The following is an 11926-nucleotide window of genomic DNA, read 5'->3' as shown; positions in this document are numbered from 1 at the left end:
ACACACACACACACGGAGCACACTCACTTACACGGACAAAGAACACACACACGCACACACACACAGAGCACACACACACACACACACACACACACATAGAGCACACACACACACGCAAACACACAGAGCACACACACACACAGAACACACACACACACACACAGAGCACACAGCACACACAAACACAGAGCACACAGAGCACACACACACACACACACACACACGCAGAGCACACACACACACACAGAGCACACACACACACAGAGCACACACACACACACACACACAGAGCACACACACACAGACACACACACACACAAATAGATCGTCAGTCATACATTTACTGGTTTATTTTATAATAATCCAATAAAAATGCAAGTATTGTTATTAAATCCTGTCATCATGAAATTAACTTTATTTTAATATATATATATATATATATATATATATATATATATATATATATATATATATATATATATATGTGTATGTGTGTGTGTGTATGACAGGATTTAAAATTCTTATCTAGAATTTAATCATTTAAAACGAAATTATTAATTAGTTAATTTTTTACTAAAGTAAATAAATAAACATAAAAAAGAGAATTCTATTAATTATTTTATTTGCATTTATCTTTTTATTACTAAATTTATTTGTGTGTGTGTGTGTGTGTGTGTGTGTGTGTGTGTGTTTTATTCATTTATTTGTGTATATATGTAAATAAACGTAAAACACGTTTATAAATGAATTTATTTGGATATATTAGATAATATAAAAACTAAATAATATAGATTTACTTTTATTTATTTATTTACACATGTATAATTTTGTTATTTTCATTTATTCATTTTTTAGTTATATTATATAATATGGGAAAAGTCAATCTATAGAAAGGGTGAATAATTGTGTTTTTCAAGTACTCTATATACAGTATGACCAGAATTGTATTTTTTAGAATATTTTCTAAAGAAGTTTCTTATATATGACGAGTTGGATGATGGAAGATGGATGTTTAACGTGTGTGTCTGTGTGTGTGTGTCTGTGTGTGTCTGTGTGTCTGTCTGTGTGTGTCTGTGTGTGTGTGTGTGTGTGTGTGTGTGTGTGTGTGTGTGTGTGTCATTAACATGTGTTGATATTTCCGTGTGTCTGGCATCAGTCCGAACCCGTCGGTCAGTGTGGAGCTGCTGCAGGAAGTCTCGATGTCCCGCTATATCCCTCACCCCGGGCTGGTGGTGTCTGTGACCCTCACGTCAGTGCGGACCGAGACCGGGATCACGCTCAAAGCCCCGCAGCAGGTACACACACACACACACACACACACACACACACACACACACACACACACACACACACACACACACACACACACACACACACACACACACACACACACACACACACACACACATCTGGATCACTTTCTTTATCAGGACTCTACATAGATGTAATGGTTTTTATACCGTACAAACTGTATGTACTATTCCCCTACACACACACACACACACACACACACACACACACACACACACACACACACACACACACACACACACACACACACAGCCCCTAAACCTACCCATCACAGGAAACATTCTGCATTTTTACATTTTCAAAAAACATCATCCTGTATGATTTATAAGCCTTTTGAAATGTAGGGACCGCTGGCTGGTCCACAAAATGTAATATAAACAAGGGCACACATATATACACACACACGCACACACACACGCACACACACACACCCTAAACCTACCCATCACAGGAAACATTCTGCATTTTTACTTTCTCATAAAAACTCCTCCTGTGTGATTTATAAGCCTTTTGTAAAGTGGGGCCATGGGTAATGTCCTCATATTTCACCCTCTCCTGTAATACCTGTGTCATACCCTTGGCATTATACACATTTGAGTCCTCATATGTCACAAAAACAAACAAACACACACACTCCTACATGCGTACTCATGGCCCGTCTGTGTATGTGTGTTAGGCCTGTTCGGCTGAGAGCATCCTGTTGAATTTGGCTGGTCAGCTGATCATGCTGCAGAGAGACCGATCCGGCCCACAGGTACGAGAGAAGGACACGCCAGCCAATCAGACGAAGCTGGTGAGTTTGCCCCGCCCCTCATCCTGATCTTCAGGCGCTGAAAAGGTGGGCGGCGCTGTTTCACTCTAATGGCGCGTTCACACCAGACGCGAATGAAGCGATAAGCGCGAGTGATTTACACGTGAAGTCAATGCGAATAGACATTCTGCGGCGCGGTATATATATATATTCGATAATGAAGTGAGTTTTTGCTTAAAACAGGCAAAATGATCTGCCAATGGGGTGAGAAAAATAATCTTATTTCTGATTGAAATCTTGTTTCTTGTTTCCGTCCCAATCAGAAATAAGATTATTTTTCTCACCCCATTGGCAGATCAGTTTGCCTGTTTTAAGCAAAAACTCACTTCATTTAAATTTTATTTTCAACAAAACCTTTTCTTTATTTTCACCTTTCGCTGGTGTGTGGTGAGCGCACTGGCGCCGTTGTACTGTGGCTGCCGTCGCATCATCCCAGTGGATGCTGCACACTGGTGGAGGTTGAGGAGAGACCCCTGACATGAGTGTGAAGCGCTTTGGGTGTACAGTAGTGAAAGCGCTATATAAATGCCTCATTCATTCAAAACAAAATCTTATGTCATTTTACTAATCTAGTAAATGCATCTTGATTTAAGAATATTTAGATATTTAGACTGGAAACAAGAGAAAATTACTGAGTAAGAAGAGCATTTTTTGCATGATTTTTTTGGGTGACCTAGCCCTGTAACTAATGTGTGTTTTCTGTTTAAGATTAATTTAAGCAAAAACTCTCTTGAGTTGTTTTCCCCCAAAACAAGACAATTACTTTTGCTTGTCTAGTAAATCCTTCTTAAAGCAGCACTTGGCTACTTTTGCTCTCGGGGTCCCCCTACAGTTTGGAAAAAATAATGTCCTCAGTTACTGTCGTAAACTCTGTCATCCTACAACAGGGGATGCCATCGCGCGTACATTTGCTGACATGACAGCCCTGATAGCCCTGAGCTAGTGATGCGCGGGTCGTCTTATAACCCGCGGACCCCGTATGTCTATTTAATGGTCGCGGGTGCGCGGCGGGTTGTAAAAATATATCCAGTGGTGCGGTGCGGGCCAAATAACTTCCTAAAAGCGTCCCGCGGGTCGGTGCAGCACTAACAGTTCCCCTGAACACTGCAGGAGGAGTTCACATGCAGCTGTTCTTCTGGCGGCGCGTGGGAAATGTCTTCATCCGGTACAGTCAGTGGCAGATGCTTCAGCAGGTCATATGAATATCATTTCATTGGTTTTATTTTTTCAAACGCCAAATAATCGCGATGCTCACGTTTACAAGCCAGCGTCATTATAGTAGTCTATTGGTTAGCGTTTTCCAGAATCTATATGATACTTCAGTTCAATGTTTGAGTGGTTGGTAATCACCGTAACAAGCAGGACAGCATCGGTCGGGCGCGCCTCCTTCAGCTCACGCCGACGAGCAAACGCTGGTCACATGTTGATCCTCGTCCTGCCTTTAATCACAGCACTCTCTCGTTTCCTCTTATTGCTTTCCTCCAACAAAACCTTTTCTTTCTTATTTGTCTCTGCTGCTTCGGACATGACTATATTATCCGACGAACAAAGTTGGGCTCGCACGTCCGAATGTAAGGAAGTGTGTGTGTTGGTGGAAGTGACGTATATGCCGTAAAGCAGTCGAATTTTGTAGTTCTTTTTGTTCTCGGGTTACTACCCGAAACCCGAAGTTTAAAAGTACGATTAAAAACGGTACAGACCCCATCAGGCTATGGCAGACGTGTCATTCAATCTATTGTAAGTCGATGGATCATCACAAGAGTCTTAAAAAATATACTATGAAGGTTGAAAAGTTACCTAGTGCTGCTTTAATGTAAGAATATTTAGATATTTATTCTAGAAACAAGACAAAAATACTACGTAAGAAAAGCATTTTTTGCAGTGATTTTGTGAGCTAACTCGTGTCTCCGTCCTCAGCTTCCCTTCTGCCCGCCGGTGGTTCTGGCTCAGTGTGTGGAGAACGTGTGGACCACGGGCCGCAGCAACCGTAAGAAGCGTCACCTGATGGAGGCGCTGTGGCTGTCCTGCGGAGAGGCGGGGATGAAGGTTTGGCTGCCCCTGTTCCCCCGAGACCACCGCAAGCCTCACTCCTTCCTGTCCCGCAGGATCATGCTGCCCTTCCACCTCAACATCTACCCGCTGACCGTGCTCTTCGAGGACGCGCTTATCCTCGGCGCATCCAACGAGACCATGCTTTTCGACGGCTTGGGCTCGGATCCACTTGAGACTCTCTTCCCGTTTTGCACGGTGGAACGCACGTCCCAAATCTACCTCCACCACATTCTGCGGCAGCTTCTGGTGCGAAACTTGGGCGAGCAGGCCCTGATGCTGGCCCAATCCTGCGCGGCGCTGCCCTACTTCCCTCACGTCCTGGAGCTCATGGTGCACGTGGTTCTGGAGGAAGAGGCCACGTCCCGCGAGCCCATCCCTGACCCGCTGCTGCCCACCGTGGCTAAATTCGTGACCGAGTTCCCGCTCTTCTTGCAGACCATCGTGCATTGTGCCCGAAAGACGGAGTACGCCCTGTGGAACTACCTATTCGCCGCCGTGGGGAACCCTAAAGACCTGTTCGAGGAGTGCCTGATGGCACAGGATCTGGACACGGCCGCATCGTACCTCATCATCCTACAGGTCAGGACAGAACAACACACACACTAGGGCTGCACGTTTTCAAGTTTTTCATTAACCGTTAACCGAGGCCCTTAGCGGTTAATACTCGGTTAACCATAGTGTGCGTCAGGGTTATTATTTTTAGTTTATTATGAATGAACGATTAACTTGTACGAAGGACACGCCCATGAACATGCTTAATGTCAAGCCCTGAAGATTCCTTTACTAGATCAGTAGAATGACACAAGATATTTTTTCTTGTTTTGTTAAATCTAAATGAAGTGAGTTTTTGCTTAAAACAAAGAAAATAATAATCTTGTTTCTGACTGAAATCTTGTTTCTTGTTTCCGTCCCAAACAGAAATAAGATTATTTTTCTCACCCCATTGGCAGATCATTTTGCCTGTTTTAAGCAAAAACTCATTTTGATATTTTCCCCCAGAAAAAAAATCTAGTAAATGCATCTTGATTTAAGAATATTTAGATATTTGGACTGGAAACAAGAGAAAAATACTGAATAAGAAGAGCATTTTTTATAGTGCAGGTGTGTCAGCTTTTTCATAATAATAGATTGGTCTTATTGAATGATAATTTTTCTGTCTTTTGTCTGCTCATGTCAGAATATGGAGGTTCCAGCGGTCAGCCGTCAACACGCCACGCTGCTCTTCAACACGGCTCTGGAGCAGGGCAAATGGGATCTGTGCCGTCACATGATCCGCTTCCTCAAGGCCATTGGCTCAGGAGAGAGCGAGACTCCGCCCAGCACACCCACCACACAGGTGAGGCTTCGTCCCACAGCTGGATGTCTGACCTGAGGCTCATTTCACACACAACGTCTGCAGTGCGTATTTTTTAGTACCCATGTTAACGGATTACAGATTTAAAGGGATAGTTCAATTTAAAAAGAAAATTGTCATCCTTTACTCGCCCTCAAGTTGTTTCAAACCCGTATGAATTTCTTTCTTCAGCTGAACACAAGGGAATATATTTTGAAGATATTTCAATATTTTGATATCCGATGGCTCAGAAAGGCCTTCATTGACACACACACACACACACACACACACACACACACACACACACACACACACACACACACACACACACACACAGATGAAGATATTAGTGTTGAAATCCGATGGCTCAGAAAGGCCTTCATAGACACCAATGTCATTTCCTCTCTCAAGACCCATAAAGGCACTAAAGACGACGTCACAAAGCCCATCTCACTACAGCGGCTCTACAATCATTTTATAAAGACACGAGAAGTGACTAAATAACGACTTATATAGTGATGGCCGATTTCAAAACAAATCTTCGAACCGTTATGAATCAGTGAATCGATTCGTGATTCGGATCGCGTGTCTAACTGCTGAAATCACGAGACTTTGGCGATCCGAATCACGAATCGATTCACTGATTCATAACGGTTCGAAGATTTGTTTTGAAATCGGCCGCATACACACACCGCAACACACCCCGCATACGCACCGCAACACACACGGCATACACACACCACATTCACACACTGCATACGCACTGCAGATGGAGTGTGTGAAGCGGGCGTGAGGCTCATGTGCTGATGGAGATGTGTGTGTGAAGCGGGCGTGAGGCTCATGTGTTTGTGTGTGTGTGCACGCAGGAGCAGAGCTCCACGGGCGGCTTTGAGTTTTTCCGGCACCGGAGCATCAGCATGTCCCAGTCTGCAGACAGCCTCGCCGGCGGGAAGTTCAGCCTGCAGAAGGCCCTCAGCATGCCCTCAGGGCCCTCCTCCAAAGGGTAAAACCTGTGTGTGTGTGTGTGTGTGATGGGTAGGTTAGGGGCAGTGTGTGTGTGATGGGTAGGTTTAGGGGCAGTGTGTGTGTGATGGGTAGGTTTAGGGGCTGTGTGTGTGTGATGGGTAGGTTTAGGGGCTGTGTGTGTGTGATGGGTAGGTTTAGGGGCAGTGTGTGTGTGATGGGTAGGTTTAGGGGCTGTGTGTGTGTGATGGGTAGGTTTAGGGGCAGTGTGTGTGTGATGGGTAGGTTTAGGGGCAGTGTGTGTGTGATGGGTAGGTTTAGGGGCTGTGTGTGTGTGATGGGTAGGTTTAGGGGCAGTGTGTGTGTGATGGGTAGGTTTAGGGGCTGTGTGTGTGTGATGGGTAGGTTTAGGGGCAGTGTGTGTGGGATGGGTAGGTTTAGGGGCAGCGGCAGTGTAGGGGGATAGAATGTACATTGTAAAATCTATAATGCCTATGGAAAGTCCCCACAATTCACAAAAAACTAACGTGTGTGTGTGTATGTGTGTGTGTGTGTGTGTGTGCTCAGTGGAGACCGCTGGTGTAAGGACAGTGACTCTGCGGAGAATCTCTACATTGATATGATGCTGTGGAGACACGCGCGGCTCCTCCTGGAGCAGGTCCGGCTGCGGGATCTGGGCTGCTTCTCCGCCCAGCTGGGCTTCGAGCTGATTGGCTGGCTGTGTCGGGAGCGCTCGCGGGTGGCTCGGCTCGACGACTTCGTGACTGCACTCAAACGTCTGCACAAGGACTTCCTGTGGCCATTTCCTGTCATCCCAGCATGCTCCATTAGCTCGCCGCTGAAGAACGGACGCTGCCGCCCAGGTGTGTAAACGATTATTCCAGCTGATAACAATCAGCATCACAAGATGGGTGTGTGTATTAATGTATTTTAAATATGATATAATATCTCTCTCTCTCTCTCTCTCTCTCTCTCTCTCTCTCTCTCTCTCTCTCTCTCTCTCTCTCTCTCTCTCTCTCTCTCTCTCTCTCTCTCTCTCCCCTCCCTCTCTCTCTCTCGCTCCCTCCCTCTCCCTCTCTCGCTCTCTCACCCTCTCTCTCTCTCTCTCTCTCTCTCTCTCTCTCTCTCTCTCTCTCTCTCTCTCTCTCTCTCTCTCTCTCTCTCTCTCTCTCTCAGTGTTGAGTTCTCGTTTGCTGAAGTCTCAGTCTGCGGACAGTTTGCTGAACAGTGACATGGACACCACGCCCCCTCAGGTCACCGCAGCCAATCACAGCTGGCTCGACGGCTTGAGGGTGGGGTCTAAGGAGCTGGACTCCACCTCCTCTCACGGAGGCCCGCAGACCCAGGAGGCCTTTCTCTCTCCTCTTATTAACAAAGGTGAGAGAATAAAGTCTGTCTTTCTGTATCTACCTTTATCCTTCTCTCGCTCTTTCTTATGTTTCTATCCGTTTATCCGCTCAGGAGAGGAGTACAGCATCGGTTCAGCCACGGATCTCACTGAGACCAGTTCAATGGTGGATGGTGATTGGACGATGGTTGATGAGAACTTCTCCACCCTCAGTCTGACCCAATCAGAGCTGGAGCACATCTCCATGGAGCTGGCCAATAAAGGGCCGCACAAGAGTCAGGTGCAGCTGCGGTGAGTCGTCATTAGGGTTGGGGACTAAATAAACACACACACACACACATACACACAAAATAAATGCAAAATAAATCATGCGCTCATCAACCAGGAACCAATCAAATCATTGCCTGTGTTTGGCGTTACTCTCTTTCTGTGCATATGGTGTGTTTCTAAAGGTGTGTGTGTGTGATGTTTCTCAGGTATCTCCTGCATGTGTTCATGGAGGCGGGCTGTCTGGAGTGGTGTATCATCATTGGCCTGATCTTACGGGACGCCGGGGTCATTAAACAGGTCGTGGGATTCCTGGACAGTCCAGAGGTCGCGTCAGAAACGGTCCAGAGCATCAGAGCCGGTCTGAAAGCCGTCGACCTCTGGGTCTCCTCTGATTGGTCAGTATCATACGGCTCTTCATTTACGTTTACAGAGAACGTGAAATGAAAAAACTTCAAGGTCCGCAAGATTGTTTATTGATTTTTAAAAGAGTCTCTTCTGCTCGTCCTTTTTTAGGATTATTTGATGAGTAGACATTTTTAAAAGATAAAATTAATGATTAACTCATGATTACTGTCACCAATTAAAAGTTATAATTAATTACTGTGATGGATGGATGGATGTGTGTATGGATGTTTGGATGGATGGATGGATGTAAGTATGTATGGATGGATGGATGTTTTTATGGATGTGTGTGTTTGTATGAATGTATGGATGGATGGATGGATGGATGTAAGTATGTATGGATGGATGGATGTTTTTATGGATGTGTGTGTTTGTATGAATGTATGGATGGGTGGATGGATGGATGTTTATGGATGGATGTTTGTATGGATGGATGGATGGATGGATGTTTGTATGGATGTGTATATGGATGGATGGATGGATGGATGGATGTTTGTATGAATGTATGGATGGATGGATGTTTGGATGGATGTTTGTATGGATGTGTGTTTGGATGGATGTTTGTATGAATGTATGGATGGATGGATGTTTGTATGAATGTATGGACGGATGGATGTTTGTATGTATGGATGGATGGATGGATGTTTGGATGGATGTATGGACGGATGGATGTTTGTATGAATGTATGGATGGATGTTTGTTTGGATGTTTGTATGGATGTGTGTATGGATGGATGTTTGTATGAATGTATGGATGGATGGATGTTTGTATGTATAGATGGATGGATGGATGTTTGTATGAATGTATGGATGGATGGATGTTTGTATGAATGTATGGATGGATGGATGTTTGTATGAATGTATGGACGGATGGATGTTTGTATGTATGGATGGATGGATGGATGGATGGATGTTTGGATGGATGTATGGACGGATGGATGTTTGTATGAATGTATGGATGGATGTTTGTTTGGATGTTTGTATGGATGTGTGTATGGATGGATGTTTGTATGAATGTATGGATGGATGGATGTTTGTATGTATAGATGGATGGATGGATGTTTGTATGAATGTATGGATGGATGGATGTTTGTATGTATGAATGGATTGATGGATGGATGGTTGTTTGTATGGATGGATGGGTGGGTGTCTGGATGGATGGATGTTTGGATGTATGTATGTATGGGTGTCTGGATGGATGGATGGATGGATGGATGGATGTTTGTTTGTATGGATGGGTGGGTGTTTGTATGGATGGATGGATAGACATTTGGATGAACGTATCCGGTCTATGCAAATTAAGCGCTAAAATGACTTGTAAGTTACATGAACGTGCTCGGTTGGGTGTGCTTAGTACAGTTGAGGCGCTTTTTATTGATAATAAATGTGCAATATCATCTATAGTTATGTGGCGGCTCTAAACGAATGCGAGTTGGTACATCTTTGTGTTTTGGGCTCCCGTTCAGCTCAGGAAGGCTCTAGGGCCACCAGACCTGCGCTCCTGTCTACGTCTCGACGCCCTCTATTGGAATCCAGAATTTTGAGAAAGTTCGGAGAAACTTTATTTTCCGACCCTAAAAATCTATAAGTGGTACCCCTTTGTGTTTTTTTTTTGGGGGGGAAATTTTCAAGTTTCTCCGATCTTCTCCAAACTCTGGGTTCTGATAGGGCGCGTCGAGACGTAGACAGGTTATCTGATCACTTGCCCAATATAGCGGGTAATTGGACAAATAACGGGTCCATGGAACAGGAGGCGTGGCTTAGGAGCGGTCAGCAGTGGGTCTCACACACCGTAGAGGGGAATCAGGCATATAATGGGTTCGTGGGAAAGAGGGAATCCATGTATGTATTTTTGTATGAATGTTTGCATGGATAGATGGATGAATGGATGTTTGCATGGATGTTTGGATGGATGGATGGATGGATGGATGGATGTTTGCATGTATGTTTGGATGGATGTTTGCATGTATGTTTGGATGTATGTTTGCATGTATGAATGGATGTTTGCATGTATGATTGCATGTATGTTTGGATGGATGTTTGCATGTATGTTTGGATGGATGTTTGCATGTATGAATGGATGTTTGCATGAATGTTTGCATGTATGAATGGATGTTTGCATGTATGTTTGGATGTATGTTTGCATGTATGAATGGATGTTTGCATGTATGTTTGCATGTATGTTTGGATGTATGTTTGCATGTATGTTTGGATGTATGTTTGCATGTATGAATGGATGTTTGCATGTATGGTTGGATGGATGTTTGCATGTATGAATGGATGTTTGCATGTATGTTTGCATGTATGTTTGGATGTATGTTTGCATGTATGTTTGGATGTATGTTTGCATGTATGAATGGATGTTTGCATGTATGGTTGGATGGATGTTTGCATGTATGTTTGGATGGATGGATGGATGTTTGAATGTATGTTTGGATGCATGTTTGGATCGATGTTTGCATGAATGTTTGGATGTTTGCATGTATGTTTGGATGGATGGATGTTTGCATGTATGTTTGGATGGATGGATGGATGGATGTTTCGATGGATGGATGGATGGATGTTTGCAGGTTTGTTTGGATGGATGTATGTTTGCATGTTTGGATGGATGGATGTTTGCATTTTTGTTTGGATGTATGTATGTTTGCATGTTTGTTTGGATGGATCTATGTTTGGATGGATGTATGTTAGCATGTTTGTTTGGATGGATGTATGTTTGCATGTTTGTTTGGATGGATCTATGTTTGGATGGATGGATGTTTGCATGTTTGTTTGGATGGATGTATGTTTGCATGTTTGGATGGATGGATGTTTGCATTTTTGTTTGGATGTATGTATGTTTGCATGTTTGTTTGGATGGATCTATGTTTGGATGGATGTATGTTAGCATGTTTGTTTGGATGGATCTATGTTTGGATGGATGGATGTTTGCATGTTTGTTTGGATGGATGTATGTTTGCATGTTTGTTTGGATGGATGTATGTTTGCATGTTTGTTTGGATGGATGTATGTTTGCATGTTTGGATGGATGGATGTTTGCATTTTGTTTGGATGGATGTATGTTTGCATGTTTGTTTGGATGGATGGATGTTTGCATGTTTGGATGGATGGATGGATGTTTGCATGTTTGGATGGATGTTTGCATGTTTGGATGGATGGATGTTTGCATGTTTGTTTGGATGGATGGATGGATGTTTGCATGTTTGTTTGGATGGATGGATGTTTGCATGTTTGTTTGGATGGATGGATGTTTGTTTGGATGGATGGATGTTTGCATGTTTGGATGGATGGATGTTGGCATGTTTGTTTGGATGGATGTATGTTTGCATGTTTGGATGGATGGATGTATGTTTGCATGTTTGTTTGGATGGATGTATGTTTGCATGTTTGTTTGGATGGATGTTTGCATGTTTGGATGGATGGATGTTGGCATGTTT

General features: G+C 43.8%; 1 protein-coding gene across 3 annotated transcripts in view; it reads left to right on the top strand.

The window, feature by feature from the left end:
* ric1 (RIC1 homolog, RAB6A GEF complex partner 1) overlaps window positions 1-11926 on the top strand; it is an 81857-nt gene that overhangs the window by 65231 nt on the left and 4700 nt on the right. For all 3 annotated transcript variants that reach the window (XM_067422748.1, XM_067422747.1, XM_067422746.1), the window contains exons 17-25: window positions 1157-1295; window positions 1988-2104; window positions 4040-4753; window positions 5352-5510; window positions 6374-6510; window positions 7038-7333; window positions 7647-7847; window positions 7932-8109; window positions 8295-8483. In XM_067422748.1, the coding sequence (XP_067278849.1) occupies window positions 1157-1295; window positions 1988-2104; window positions 4040-4753; window positions 5352-5510; window positions 6374-6510; window positions 7038-7333; window positions 7647-7847; window positions 7932-8109; window positions 8295-8483 (2130 nt within the window). The remainder of the gene's footprint in view (window positions 1-1156; window positions 1296-1987; window positions 2105-4039; window positions 4754-5351; window positions 5511-6373; window positions 6511-7037; window positions 7334-7646; window positions 7848-7931; window positions 8110-8294; window positions 8484-11926) is intronic.

Source organism: Pseudorasbora parva, chromosome 18 (genome assembly GCF_024679245.1).
Source record: "Pseudorasbora parva isolate DD20220531a chromosome 18, ASM2467924v1, whole genome shotgun sequence".
Classification (NCBI taxonomy): domain Eukaryota; kingdom Metazoa; phylum Chordata; class Actinopteri; order Cypriniformes; family Gobionidae; genus Pseudorasbora; species Pseudorasbora parva.
Note: the sequence above shows the minus strand (reverse complement) of the source record. Positions and strands in the feature narration are given on the sequence as shown.